The sequence below is a fragment of the Molossus molossus genome, unplaced genomic scaffold (assembly GCF_014108415.1).
Source record: "Molossus molossus isolate mMolMol1 unplaced genomic scaffold, mMolMol1.p scaffold_m16_p_10, whole genome shotgun sequence".
Taxonomy (NCBI): Eukaryota; Metazoa; Chordata; class Mammalia; order Chiroptera; family Molossidae; genus Molossus; species Molossus molossus.
The window spans coordinates 77502482-77517273 of NW_023425345.1; the positions used below are offsets into that span (position 1 = coordinate 77502482).

Below are 14792 nucleotides of genomic sequence, written 5' to 3' on the forward strand. Positions count from 1 at the left end.
CCGTCCCGGGGGGCCAGGGGCGGGGGCCTAAGAAGGAGCGGGAGTTCAAGCCGAGTGGGGACGGGGTTGGGGGGTGGGGGGAGAAATCTGGGGCTGACACCCGTACACGGCACGAGCATCGCCTGTGACGGCGCCCCGAGTCCGGTCGAGGGCAGCGGGGGGAGGAGAGAAGGAGGAGGAGAAGGAGGAGGAGGCGGGAGCAGTATCCGGAGCCGAGCTGCAGCAGCGCCGCCTTTTGTGCTGCGGCCGCGGAGCCCCCGAGGTGAGAGCCGGGCCGAGTTGTGGGGGGTAGGGGGCAGGGATGGGTCCGGGTCCTAGGATCCCGGTGGCGAGGGAGGGTTGGGATGCAGATGTGGCGCGGTGGGGGAGGGTGCAGCTGGGATGCTGAGGCTGTGGGGATGGAGGAACTGTGGACCTGGACCCGACGCCTGTGGGGATGGAAAGGAAAGGAACGGAGCGGAGGGACGCTGCGGCCCAGCTTGGAGATGAAGAGCCTCAAGAGCTGAAAAGGACTATATCGGGTGGGGGTTGGGGGATGATTGGAGAACAGACTTAAGGAACAGTGGGCTAGAGACCATCCTCCTCCTCCTCTCCTCCCACTCATCCTCAAGGAGAGGAGGGAAGGAGGAGAATGAGTTTGGGCCCCTGAGAGGGAAGGAAAGGAAAGACGGACAAGGCCTGGTGTGCTCACCGACCCCCTCACCCCCCCAACCCCGCACCCCGCGTGCGCACGCACACACACACACACACACACACACTCACACACTCACACTGCAGGCTGCACCTGAGGATTATTAGCAGGGAGCACCTGTTCCCGGATGCCCAGGCAATGGTCCCCCTCCCCTTCCACTATGAAGCCCCTAATCCCCTCCAGCTGTGATATTTACCTTCTTCCAGTTGTTGCATCTTCTCCTTCCCCCATTCCCCCATTAATGTGTGATTTTCTCCCTCTTTCCCTCCATCACCTCTGGCTTCCCTAACCCATTTCCCCAGCCCAGGCCTTTCATGAACCTCCTCCCTTTTCCCCACATATTCCTCAAACTCCTTGGCTTAAAAACATGTAAGAATCCTTTTTCACAGAGTTAAGACTCCTGATAACCATAGCCTTGGTGGAGGGGAGGGAAGAGAAGGGGTCAGAGGCTTTACAGATAGTGGGAGGGAATAGTGGGGTGTCTCTTAGAATTTAGGGAGTAGTCCTGCCTTCTAGCTCCATTCCTGTTCCCTCTTGGGAGGAGAGTGGGTGAGTGGTCCTCAGCCAGGAGGGAGTGCCCATGAGGTCTCTCCTCTACCCACAGTTCTCAAGCCAGTCAGTGCCTTCCTCTTAACAACTTGCAGTTCCCTTCCAACTTGCAGGATGAACCCCATCGCCCTGGGAACTCTGATTTTCAGCCAGAGGGTCATTCATACCAAGGGAAGGCAAGCAGAAAGGGTTCAGGAAGAAAAGGACCCAAGTGTGCCCTGGGCCTTCCTATGCAAACACTAAAGTTTCTATGAGCATGTAGGGCCTACTCTCCTCTATCTCACAGTTAAGGATGGCAAAAAGCACTTCCCTCTCAAGCCTGACACTCACTCACATTGGGGACTGAAGTGATGTTGGGAAGACCCACCTCCAGCACATACGAAAATGCACAACTAACTATCCATCCCCTAAGCCCCATTATAGGCAGAAGAGGCAAGAAGATTAAGTAAGGAAGTGGCTCAGGATTTGCTGGGTGTCCTGACAGCTGAGCATGGCAGAACCCCTCTAAAAACAACTGCTGTTTCCCAGTCCTTCCCTGGGAAGTGATGGAGATGATGATGTGGTAGTCTCGTTTTGCCAGAAAAAAGACTCTAAAAATTGTAGTACCCTCCACCCAGGACTAACCTAATGGCAAAATGTCTCACTGTGTGCAGTCCTGTCCCCCCTACCTGGGCTGGGAAGAAAAGGGATTAGGGATCAGAAATCCCTGCTGGGGGCAAAGGAGCAAAGTGTGAAGATGATGCCAGCAGGGGCTTCATGAGGGATTGGCCACAGAGACTGGTCTGTCTGCTTCATTTGCTCCCAGAAGGACTAGGGTCATGTGTGTGGTGGGGGATGGTGATGAGGAGGCAAGGACACTATTGCAGAAGAGACCAAAGATTATCCAGGATAAAGAGCCTTTTTCCTTTGCTTTTTTCATTTCTTGTTCTCCTCTTTCCTCCTGTTTGTCCATGTCCCTTGTCCCTTTCCACCTGTACCCTCCCTACTGCTTCATGCTTTGCATAGGAGGAAAAGAGAAAAAAGGAATGGGAATCACATGTATAAAACCCCTACTAGTGCTTGTCAGGCACTTTCCACGTGGCTAATGCTTACAGGGGGCTTGCTGGGTACTAGGTACTGGGTACCACTATCCCCATTTAGAGATGAAGGAACCAAGGCTTGTTAAGAAATCTCATACTCCAGGTTTCCCAAATGGTCAGGAGTGGAGACAGATGTCAACCAAGCATCTTTATTCTCGGCTCACCCATTCTCCCTCTGTAGCACACTGTCCCAAGCTAGGTGACAGAAATGGATAGACGGTGTAATTTGTATCTCTTCTTTTCCAATTTAAAATAGATTTTTAAATTTTTTATTTTAAAACAATTTAAAATCATTACTGAAATAGAAAATATAGATACGCCACAAAAAGAAATAACACCCGTAATTCCACCTATCTAGAAAATGGTACACGTTGGTATCTATCCTTCAAGATCTTTTAAAATGCACATTCAGCTCAGCAACTATTTGTTAAAATATGCTAAACTTCTTCCAGGTTCTCTTGAGGTCCTGAGCAGGAGAGACCCTTTGTGAGCTCCATAGCCCATCATATCTTGCTCCTACCTTCTCCTTCCCCTCAGACTTTAAAGGGCAGCGCTGAGGGGTGATCCTAGACCATTGTTGGCCAGGGGGTGAGGATTGGGTGCAGAGAGAATTAGGCCTTCCCTCTCAGACCAGAGGAGGTAGGATGGCAAGATTTACAGAAGGACAAAGGATCTGGTAGAGGAAGGATGGAACTCTAACACACCACTGCCATTGTGACCTGGTCCACCTGGAACCTAAAATTGAGATTTGTCTTGAGCAAATAGAAAGTCAGAGACCATGTCTCCCTTTTTATGGTCAGATGGAAAGACATGGCCTCTCCAGAAGCCACAAAGAAAGAACTGGTGTCCAGCCAACCAGGAAGACAAGGGACTGTATTCAAGGCATTCCCTACATCGTTTTACTTAACCCTCCCCACCCCATGAGGTAGGGTTAGGAGCCTTGGAGAGGTTACATTTCTTAAACTAATTTGTGGCAAAACGGAGGTTCTAGTTCTAATCAAACCAAATCCAGCGCTGGTTCTTCTTTTTTTCTCTCTCTCTCTATTGATTTTTTTAGAGAGTGGAAGAGAGAAACATCGATTGGCCACCTCCTGCATGCCTTGCACTGGGGATTGGCCCACAGCCTGGGCATGTGCCCTGACTGGGAATTAGAACTGGCGACCTCTTGGTATATGGGTCGATGCTCAACCACTGAGCCAGCCACACCAGCCAGGCTCAAAGCTGGCTCCTCTTTTCCTAAACAGTACATCCCCCAGACTCCCTACACCTTCATTGCCCACCCTGCTGGAAGATGTGGTGGCCGCTAGGGGTCTCAGGGCTTGACCTGTATGAGGCTGAGGGCCTGGATTTAGGGGTGATCTCCAGTTTTCCCCAGGTTCTCAGGAGAAGGCATAGCCTCCTCATGAGGGTAATGAGAAAAGCTGTAGTTATTTTCATCTGAGAAGAACCCTAGGGCCAGGACTATGGATTCTGTAAGATGCAAAACAAAAACAAGCTGCAGCCAAGTAACCAGAAGGGGTCGATCCTTCATCCTCTAAGGATCTCAAAGCCTGCAAAGGTGAAACTAACATTCCAAAGTCTTGTGTCTCCTTTCCTCATGATGGCCTCCCTTCCCACCCCCACTCAAGAGAGAAGGGGAATCTTCCTCCTTTTCCTGAATGCCAAGTGAAGTCCCAAACAAATGGCCTAGTGCTTAGTGTGAAAGCCCAAGATTTAGACAGATGGCTTGGCCTCTCCACTAAGCCTCCAAGACAGCCAGACAAGCAGCTTGGCATTGAGATTCTGCTGTTAGAACAGGAAGAAGCAAGAAAGAATTCAAAGGGTTCCCTTGCCACAGGCCTCCAGCATCTCAGGCTGAAGAATCTAGGAGGAGAAATTAAAATGGAGAGGGGAGTAGTCCCTGCCCCCACTCCACGTCTATAGCCTCCTGAAGGAGCACTCTGGGAACCAGCACCAAAGCAGAAAATCTGGTAGCTGAAACTGAATTAGGGTGTCCAAAGAACCTCTTACCCTGGAAGATGTATAGCTTAGGGACCACTCTGTCCCCTCACCCAATCTGGAGCAGAGTTCTGCACAGTAAGCACTTGATAAATATGGTTGACAGAATGACTGAGTTGAGAAATCCACTCTCTCCTGTCACACTACTGCCCTTCCCCAATGCTCTGCATAATTGATGGCTGGGGAGACAGCTCCCCTCCCCCAGGGTGACCGAATGTCTGGGCCAGGGGCTCCTAGCCATGATATCCCCCCAAAGTCCTGGCGCCAAGGCGGGGGGGGGGGCGGCAGTGGGGCACAGCTGGCAGGTCAGAGAGAAAGGAAACAGGAGTGTGTGTGTGTGTTGAGAGAGAGAAATCTCCACTTTACTACAGCTCCCTGGGGCTTTAGCTTTTTCCTCACCCCTTCAGCTTCAGGTCAATGTAGAATAGTTGTCATTAGCCTGAAAACAGGGTGAGGGTGGATTGAATGTGGCTAGATTCCTTCCCTTTTCCTTGATCCCATCTTTTTCTTCAGCTGCTCCCACTGCCCTAAAAGACAGGTGAAATCGCTTCTCTCCCTTGCTCCCCAGCTGCTGGCCCTGGATACCAGCGGGCCCTCTGGGAAAGCCTGGTGAACTGGAGAGGCTAGGCTGCATGCTACCCTCACTGTGCCTGAACCTCTTAGTTGCCAAACACCAGGAGAAGGCTGAAAATTTCTTTTTAAAAGCCAGATGTTGTCCTACTCAAGGCTCAGCTTCCAGTGTCCTTTTTCTCAAAATCAGTCTTTCAATCCATCCTTCTCAGGTTTGACTCTCCTTGGGCTTCGTGCTGTTTTGGTTTCTGAATCTCTCAGCCTGTCTTCCCTCTCCGGCTGTGCCTGTCGTTCTGTGTTTATTCCCCCTATAACCCGATTTCCTGCTTTTTCTGTAACACCGCACCCCCAATGCCAGCCTAAGTCCACTCTCCAGCATCAGTCTCTCTCCCTCCATTTGCGCTCGGCCGAAGATCTGCATGAGGGGTTGAGGGAGGAATGGGCTGAAGGGGAGCCGGTGGCTGGAACCGTGGTCCACACCTGCGACCACCTCAGCCATCCTGGTAACCAGCACGTGGGCCAGCCTGGGTCAGGGGCGGGGCCAAGGCGCAGCCCCACCCCCGCCGTCGCTGTTCACGTGACTCTGGGCTAATCTTGTCCTGGTGACTTCACGCGCTGCCTCGGGCCCAGTCGTCATGGTTACGCCGCAGCGCCCAGAGCTTTCCTCACCCGCTGTATCCCCTCCCCTTCCCCACCCGGACCCACTCCTGCTGCCGGGTCCCCGCCCCCAGCCACGCGCCCTGCGCCACGTGATGGCCGGGAAGGAGGTCGGGAGGGGGGAGGGGGTGTTGGGTCTATAACCTCTTCCTCTCCGCCTCAAATGGCCCTTCGCTTGGGCTTCTGGTGGGCCAGCAAGCGGCCCTGACTCCTTGAGCACCGATCCTGCCGGGCCTGTGTTGTCGGGGCTCTGGAGATTCTGCGGCGTATTGGCATGTTACTTGGCCTGTGTTTGTCATTTGCATTATAGTGTACTTCTAACCTCTTCAAGCCGCTGATACCTCGTGGAATATGTTGGGGATTCGGAGGCTGAAACTGAGGGTGACTTCAGCTTTCTGAGCCTCCGCTTTCTCAGGAATATAAAGGGACCGATGATAACATTACCTTCACTGGTTGGTTCTGAGAAGTGAAGGAGCTTATGTATAGGTAGTATGGGTACCACCCTTAAGATGTTCCTCTAGGCTGAGTAGAGCAGTGGCCCCATCTCACTGAGCACCGCCTGCGTGCCAGGTGCTGTTTGAAGCCCTGGGATCCCATGCGAAATCATAGCTCTCAGAGGAGCCAGGCACCCTATCGCACTGTGCGCCCAAAGTCATGGGAGCCATGATAGGAAGCACAGGGGACTGTGCCAGAGCAGCAGGGATGAAGTGAAATTGGAGAGCAAGAGATTCAGCCAGAGAGCACACCTGGGTACAGAGCCTGAGCCTCTTCCTCGCTAAGGCTTCACGGGCAGGTTATTTAATATTTCTGTCAAATGGGCAAAGGATGTCTTCTTTAGAGTCTTGAGCATTGAAAGAGCTAATGTGCCTATAACCGAGGCTAACATACATAGTAAGCCCTCCATGAGAGTTAGCCATTCTCAACTCAGTTCCGTATGGCCTGGATACCAATAGCAGTGGGAGATGAGGCTGGGAAGAGGCCAGAGCCCAGAGGTGAGGTGCAGAGGTGAGGGGGCTGGACCAAAGTCAGTGGGGGGCGACGAAAGGATTAGAAGCAGAAACGGTGCTGGCCAACTTGTTGCTTAGAAAGATTGTTCTTGCCCTGACTGGTTTGGCTCAGTGGTTGGAGTGTGGGCCTGCGGTCCAGAGAGACCCGGGTTCGGTTCCCGCTAAGGGCACATATCTTGGTTGCGGTTTCTCCCCGGCCCTGGTTGGTCTTGCAGGTGACAGCCACTCGATGTGTCCCTTTCACGTCGATGTTTCTCTTCTCTCTCTTTCTCTCTCTCCCTCCCACTCTGTATGAGCAAAGAATGGAAAAATGTCCTCAGATGAGGATAAAAAAAAGATTGTTCTAGCCCCAACCAGGTGGCTTGATTGGTTGGAACGTCATCCTGTACATCAAAAAGGGTTGCGGGTTTGATTTCCAGTCAGGTCTCATACCTGAGTTGTAGGCTTGATCCCTCCATCAAGGCACATATGGAAGGCAACCAATGGTTATCTCCCTCCCTTCCTCTCTCTCTCAAAAAAAACAAAGGATTGTTCTAAAAGGCTAGTGGAGAATGGGGTGGGGGGCCTTGGAAGAATTTGGAAACCATTTAAGAGGGAGTTGTCCTGGGTCAGGTGACACAGCTAATGAGGCCTGAATTAAGATAGTAAAGTGGGACTAGAGAGAATAGAATGGCATTGGGTCAGAGCTTTTCAAATGTGCCAGGCATAATAAGAATCACCCGAGGAGGAGCTTGTTATATACACATATTTCAGGCCCACTACACGCCCACTGAAAAAGTTTTTGAGGCCTGGAAATTGTGTTACACCAGCTGAGACCATCAGAGGTGCCAGATGTCCATGTTGATCGGCATCATTATCCAGTGAGTCCTTTCTGTGTAGAGATTCCTGACACCCCTCTGCTGATGTGATTCAGAGGTTCTAGTGCAAGGGGTTAAGGAACAATGAGAGGATTGCTGTCCTCAGGAATCCTCACATCTCAGGATTTGGTAACTAGATGTGGAAGGAGACTAGAATGACCCCGTGTCAAGCTCTGGACAAATGTGGTATAGGGTGCAGAATTGGCTGTGCTTCAGTGGTAGCTAGTTTACCCATTGTACAATCGGAGAATCTGATGTTCAAACACAGCTTGCCTGAGGTCACTTATAGCAAGTGGCAGAAGAAAGGCCAGGATTGAGTTCTTAATGGTTGCTTTTTAAATAGCACCCAGCTATGTATTGGGATAAGTCTTCATTGTCTGGAAAGTCGGGTCTTGGTTTGGGGACCTGGGGATGGGGAATGGAGAAAGAGAAGACAGTGTCTTCTCTAACTGACTCCTTGGGGAGAAGCTGAAATGATTGGGGTGGGGCTAAGCAGGATGAATCAGTAGAGTACAGCTTGTCCTGACACAACTTCTGCATCTCCATTGGATGGTTCTGCCTTGTTCCCCATCTGTGCTGAGAGCGGAATAGTGGAGCTGATTGATTACAGCCTTCACTTACCTTGAAGAGGCCCAGGTGTATACCTCTGACCACCCTCACAGGAGCCCTAAGTGTGCCTCAGAGTGACTCACCTGAGTTTAGTGTCCCTGCTACCACCTCAGCTATGCCATGTGTTAAGTACATGAGTGCAAGGCCCAGGTGCATTGCCTGTATGCAGGAGGCCCAGGAATGTCATCTGAGTGCTTGAGTGGCACTGACTATTATAACCACTGTCACCTGTGTGTGCTTCCATGCAAGGGAGCCCTAGGTATGTTACTTTTGGGTGCCTAAGATTGAGACTCAGGTAAAAGGTTTGTATCTGAGACCCTTATATGTGTGTGTGCATGTGAGCCTCAAGTGAAAGAAATATGTGCTCCTGAGGCAAATTACAGCAATCTTTCAGGGAGAAGGGACTAACTAGTCTTACTATAAGACTTGAATTTGAGAAATATTTTACGAGTATGTACCTGAGCAGGGCTGTTACCTGTGTCTACCTGAGAATGATGATACTTGAGTATGTTACCTGTACACCTGAGTATCATTCTCAGACTTGTGTTACTAATAGATGCTTTAGTGGAAGCCTTTGTATCAGGTTTCCTAAAATGGGTCCCAGGTGAAACGCAGGGTGTACCTGAGGGTGAAGCGCAAGTGTTATTTCTAGTAGGAAGCCCTGTTCCCCAACCTGTGCCTCTGCCTCTAGGGTGAGCATTCTGAGCCAGTGTACCTGTGGCTTTGACCGTTTCTCCCTCCTTTGTTCCCACAGGGCCCACCGCTCACCACCACACTGGGGCCCAGAGGCCATGGCCTGTCTCCATGAGACCCGCACACCTTCCCCTTCCTTTGGGGGATTCGTGTCCACCCTAAGCGAAGCGTCCATGCGCAAGCTAGACCCAGACACATCTGACTGCACCCCTGAGAAAGACCTGACGCCTACCCAGTGTGTACTTCGAGATGTAGTGCCACTGGGTGGGCAGGGCGGGGGTGGGCCCAGCCCCTCCCCAGGTGGAGAGCCACCTCCTGAGCCTTTTGCCAACAGTGTCCTGCAGCTACATGAGCAGGATGCAGGGGGCCCAGGGGGAGCCGCTGGGTCCCCTGAGAGTCGAGTGCCCAGAGTTCGAGCGGATGAGGTGCGTCTGCAGTGCCAGAGTGGCAGTGGCTTCCTGGAAGGCCTCTTTGGCTGCCTGCGCCCTGTCTGGACCATGATTGGCAAAGCCTACTCCACGGAGCACAAGCAGCAGCAGGAAGGTAGGCTTCGTCCATTTTGTCCTCTTGGGGGCTCTCTCCGTTTCCCTGAGTTTGAGATCTGTTGGACAGACCCCATTTAAGTCACCTGATGACCCTCTCTCCAGAGAACCTGGCCCAAGCTCCTTATCCATCAATCAACTACTGACTTCCCAGCTTTTTAGTCCGCCCATTCATTGCCTTCCCTGTCCCCTCAAACCTAGTCTTCTTGACCTATTTTGGCTACTTGTCTGCCTCACACTCCAGTCATTTCAGCCAACCCAGGCCTGTCCCCTGTGCCTCACCATCACAAGGCCCTGAGTGTGGCTCTCTCTGAACCTGTGGCACTGTGCCTCCTGTCCACAGACCTTTGGGAGGTGCCCTTTGAGGAAATCCTGGACCTGCAGTGGGTGGGCTCAGGGGCCCAGGGTGCTGTCTTCCTGGGGCGTTTCCATGGGGAGGAGGTGGCTGTGAAGAAGGTTCGGGACCTGAAGGAGACTGACATCAAGCACCTGAGAAAGCTGAAGCACCCCAACATCATCACCTTCAAGTAAGGTTAAGGGCGTGGGTTAGGGATACTATGCTGAGGGCAGGGACCTACTTGGGCAGCAGGGATCTACCCCACCCCTTTCAATTTATTTTATTTATTATTTTTTTAATAGATTTTTTTATCCTCCCCTGAGGGTATATTTTTACTAATTTGAGAGAGGAAAAGAAAGAAAAACACCAATATGAGAGAAATATCAATTGGTTGCCTCAGATGTGCCCCAACCGGGCACTGAACCTGCGACCCTTTGCTTCAACTAACTGAGCCACGCTGGCCAGGGCTACCCCACCCTTTTTTAAGGTGATACCCAAATTGCATAGGTGGGAATGGGTTTTCAGGTATGAATACTGGGCTGGCTTCATACTACTGTTCGGCCCTCAGGGGAGTGTGCACCCAGGCTCCCTGCTACTGCATCCTCATGGAGTTCTGCGCTCAGGGCCAGCTGTACGAGGTACTGCGGGCTGGCCGCCCTGTCACCCCCTCCTTGCTGGTTGACTGGTCCATGGGCATCGCTGGTGGCATGAACTACCTGCACCTGCATAAGATTATCCATAGAGACCTCAAGTCCCCCAAGTGAGTAAGCAAGCAAGCAGGGAGACACTCATATGCATGTTCTCCTGCAGGTGACCCCACCCAAGTCAGTGTGGTCATCTCCCTGCTTCCAGACCCTGTCCTAAGTCCATGTGGCCATCTCAGAAACCCCTCCCAGTGACAGCCCTACCTTGGGAGGGCTGTGGTGAGCTCCCTGCCTCTGGGTGTCCCAAACAATTTAACAGAAAGGTAGAGCTGCTGCAGCTAGATGAGGTGTGTGGAGGGGCCTGGACCCCAGCTGACTACACTCTTTACCAGCATGCTAATCACATACGACGATGTGGTGAAGATCTCCGATTTTGGCACTTCAAAGGAGTTGAGTGACAAGAGCACCAAGATGTCCTTTGCAGGAACAGTAGCCTGGATGGCCCCCGAAGTGATTCGTAACGAGCCTGTGTCTGAGAAGGTCGACATCTGGTGAGGGCCAGGCTGAGGACTGAGAACAGCAGATGGTCAGCACAGGGAGGGTGGGGAGGAGGTCTTCCAGGATCTGTATGCAAGTGAGATGCTTCAGTAGCAGGCAGATCCTCTGGAGGAATCACCTCCCAAGTGATAACCCCTTTTATTCCCAGGTCCTTTGGCGTGGTGCTATGGGAACTGCTGACTGGTGAGATCCCCTACAAAGATGTAGATTCCTCAGCCATCATCTGGGGTGTCGGAAGCAACAGTCTCCATCTGCCAGTGCCCTCCAGCTGCCCAGATGGTTTCAAAATCCTGCTTCGCCAGTGCTGGTAAAAGTGGCCTGCCAAAGCTGGGAAGCTAAAGGGGTGTTGCTGATGGCTAGCCAGCATGTAGAACACACGCGTCCAGGCCCAGAATCCTGAAGACTGTGAATCCAGGGGACTACAATGTAGAAATGAGAGGAGGTGGATTGACCAGTAATCTGCAGGGGTACATTAAATTCAAATACACACAGGCTTTCTGTGACCTTGGGCAAGCACTATGATCCTTAGAATGTAGGAAAGGCCCTGGACCCTTGTTTGGAACCTAGACCCTAAAAGAAAATTGTACATTTCTAATCTTTGGTTAAACATTTCCCAGTGTGTTTCTTTTAATGTAGTCATCTGGAAAAGGGCTTTTTGGCAAACAAGTTAAAAAAAACAGAGTTAAATAGGTTTGCTTACTGCAGGACTTTGAAATGCTAACAGGTTATAACATTTCCTAGAGATAGCTGACCAGGGAATTCTTTTGTCACGGAGTACATTCTAGGATTGGATTCTCCAGGACACTACAAAGGATGCCCTAGTTCCTTTCTGGTCCTCCCTCAAATTCCTTTCTCTCCCCCAACTCCATTCCCTCCAGGAACAGCAAACCAAGAAATCGTCCATCATTCCGACAGATCCTGCTACATCTGGACATTGCCTCAGCAGATGTCCTTTCTACACCCCAGGAGACTTACTTTAAGTCCCAGGTGTGCTGTGGGTAGGAAAATGAACGCCTCAGCTCCTTCTCTTTGAGGAGATGCCCTGTGAGGGGAGGCTGGGAAGAAGGGTTGATTGGAATGGAATAGATAAGGTTTTGAAGGTCTGAGACCCGGTGTTGGTTAGTCATGTTCTTCACCCCTCATTCTCTCCATCCCCAGGCAGAGTGGCGTGAAGAGGTAAAGCTACACTTTGAAAAAATTAAGTCAGAAGGGACCTGTCTGCACCGCCTAGAAGAGGAGCTGGTGATGCGTAGGAGGGAGGAGCTCAGGTGTGTGCCTGTTCTGAAAGGTGATTTCAGCAACAGCAGGGACTGTGGACCAGTTCCCAGAGACTGGGGTAAATTAGGCACCAGGTGAAGCCAGCTCTCCTCAGGGACCCTTCTGCTCATTTCAGACACGCCTTGGACATCAGGGAACACTATGAACGGAAGCTGGAGAGAGCCAACAACCTGTACATGGAGCTTAATGCCCTTATGTTGCAGCTGGAACTCAAGGAGCGGGAGCTCCTCAGGTAACCATGTGGCCCTTTATGTACTCCCCAATCCCATTTCATGGAGCTGTGCCTGACTCAGATACTACTGAACCTGGGACCCCTTCCTGGTCTCAAGTGGTATCTGTCTTTAGGAGGGAACAAGCTTTAGAACGGAGGTGCCCAGGTCTGCTGAAGTCACACCCTTCCCGAAGCCTCCTGCATGGGAACACAATGGAGAAGCTCATAAAGAAGAGGAATGTTCCACAGAAGCTATCACCCCACAGTAAAAGGTGAGACCAGAGTTAAGTGCTGAGGTTCAAAACTGGCAAGAGGGCCCTAGCCAGTTTTCTCAGTGGTTAGAGCATTGGTCCGCAGACCAGAGTCATGTGTTCGATTCCCTATGAAGGGCATATACCAGGTTTAATCCTTTGCCTGTTGAAGCTGTTAAGGAGGCAACCAATTATTTCTCTCCTTGCCACCCTTCTCATCTAAAAATTAACAGAAAAATATCCTCAGATGAGGGCTAACAAATTGGCAAGATGGATGTGGGAGAAGCAGGGGTATGAGTCAAGGATGCAAGGAAGACTGGTACTGGATTTAGATGCAGAGAGATGTGCTTTTTGTACCGCCCAAGATTAGGGAGTGCTTTCAGTTGATAAATTTGTTAATCTTAAAACTTCTCTCTCCCACCAGGCCAGATATCCTCAAGACTGAGTCTTTGCTACCAAAACTAGATGCAGCCCTGAGTGGGGTGGGTCTTCCTGGGTGTCCTAAGGGTCCCCCTTCACCGGGACGGAATCGCCGTGGCAAGACCCGTCATCGCAAGGCCAGCGCCAAGGGCAGCTGTGGGGACCTGCCTGGCCTTCGTGCAGTTGCACCACCCCATGAACCTGGGGGACCAGGAAGCCCAGGGATGCTAGGAGGGGGACCCTCAGCCTGGGAGGCCTGCCCTGCAGCCCTCCGTGGGCTCCATCATGACCTCCTGCTACGAAAGATGTCCTCTTCATCCCCAGATCTGCTGTCAGCAGCACTGGGAGCCCGGGGCCGGGGAGCCACAGGGGGAGCCGGGGACCCTGGCTCACCACCTCCAGCCCGGGGTGATACCCCCCCAAGTGAGGGCTCAGCACCTGGTTCCACCAGCCCAGATTCACCTGGGGGAGCCAAAGGGGAGCCACCTCCACCAGTAGGGCCTGGTGATAGTGTGGGGCTGCTGGGAACTGGAAGGGAAGGGACAGCGGGACGGGGAGGAAGCCGGGCTGGGTCCCAGCACTTGACCCCAGCTGCACTGCTGTACAGGGCTGCTGTTACTCGAAGTCAGGTAAAGTATGAGATGGTCCTTGAGTTCTCCTCCCCCCCCCCCTCCCCGGTCCATTAACTCACCTCCCACATTAGGCTCCTGATGTTAAGCCAATCTCTACTTAATGCTTTATAATTATGTTCCCTTTTCCTGGGCCCCATTACTTCTACCCATTTTTGGCCAGTCTATCCATCTCTTCCTACAGAAACGTGGCATATCATCAGAGGAAGAAGAAGGAGAGGTAGACAGTGAAGTGGAGCTGACACCAAGCCAGAGGTGAGTGATGGAGTACAAGTGATGGCATTCTTTTGCTTCCTGGGCCTCAGAGAGCGCAAGCAAGATGTAGCTGTCTCTGACATATAGGTGGCCTCAGAGCCTGAACATGCGCCAGTCATTATCTACCTTCAGCTCAGAGAATCCATCAGATGGGGAGGAAGGCACAGCTAGTGAGCCATCCCCCAGCGGCACACCTGATGTTGGCAGTACCAACACAGATGAGCGGCCAGATGAGCGGTCTGATGACATGTGCTCCCAGGGATCAGAAATCCCACTGGACCAACCTGCTTCAGAGGTGGTTACTGGCCCTGAACCCAGCTCCTCAGCCATCCAGCACCAGGACCTACTCACGAGGGAGCAAGTAAGTAACAAACAGCCAGATATTGGATAGGCAAGATACTTGGTCATTATAGAGCTATTGGGGAGATAAGATTCAGCAGATAGGTATCAGTAGGCTGCTGGCTATTAAAGATTTCAGTGAAGGATCCTGAAGGAATCTATAATGCCAAGAGATGCTGAGCCTCACACCTCATTGCATGTCTCTTCACAGGGCCCTCCCAATTTTGACGACTCAGACTGTGACAGCACTGAACTGGACAACAACAGTGGTGAAGCCTTGCAGCCCCCAGCCGCCCTCCCTCCATGAAAGCCACTCTTATTCCTGTACATAGAAATATTTATATAAATAATATATATGCGCCACATAATCAACAGAGAAAGACAGGGCTATCCCAGCCTTAAGTCAGGTTCAAGGGAGACTGACCCCTGACCAGTTCACCTGATGAAGTCTAGGGACACTGGCAGCTACGGAAATGAAGAATAAAGACTGCCCTAGAGCTGTGGGTAAGGGCAAACTGGCCCCTCTCTGCTTCCCCTGATCATGTTCCATAAGCAGTCAGGCAGTGAAAAAGCCAGACTTGTTCTTATGATCCTACCCCATGGAGAAGGAAAGGGAGC

General features: G+C 51.7%; 1 protein-coding gene across 1 annotated transcript; it reads left to right on the forward strand.

Moving 5' to 3' along the window:
- The first annotated feature begins 204 nt into the window (after positions 1-204).
- Positions 205-14531, forward strand: MAP3K12 (mitogen-activated protein kinase kinase kinase 12). Its single transcript, XM_036252801.1, has 14 exons — positions 205-262; positions 8772-9253; positions 9596-9779; positions 10158-10349; positions 10626-10784; positions 10940-11098; positions 11670-11778; positions 11950-12059; positions 12185-12301; positions 12415-12552; positions 12956-13580; positions 13765-13835; positions 13923-14196; positions 14386-14531. Exons 2-14 carry the CDS (start codon positions 8809-8811, stop codon positions 14479-14481), a joined length of 2679 nt encoding a protein of 892 aa, XP_036108694.1. The 5' UTR covers positions 205-262; positions 8772-8808; the 3' UTR covers positions 14482-14531.
- The last annotated feature ends 261 nt before the right edge of the window (positions 14532-14792 follow it).

Coding starts and splice junctions, on each gene's coding strand:
- MAP3K12 (XM_036252801.1), top strand. CDS start 8,809: ATGGCCTGTCTCCATGAGACCCGCACACCTTCCCCTTCCTTTGGGGGA. Junction 9,780..10,157: donor CCCAACATCATCACCTTCAA/GTAAGGTTAAGG, acceptor TTCGGCCCTCAG/GGGAGTGTGCACCCAGGCTC. Junction 13,581..13,764: donor CTGCTGTTACTCGAAGTCAG/GTAAAGTATGAG, acceptor CTCTTCCTACAG/AAACGTGGCATATCATCAGA.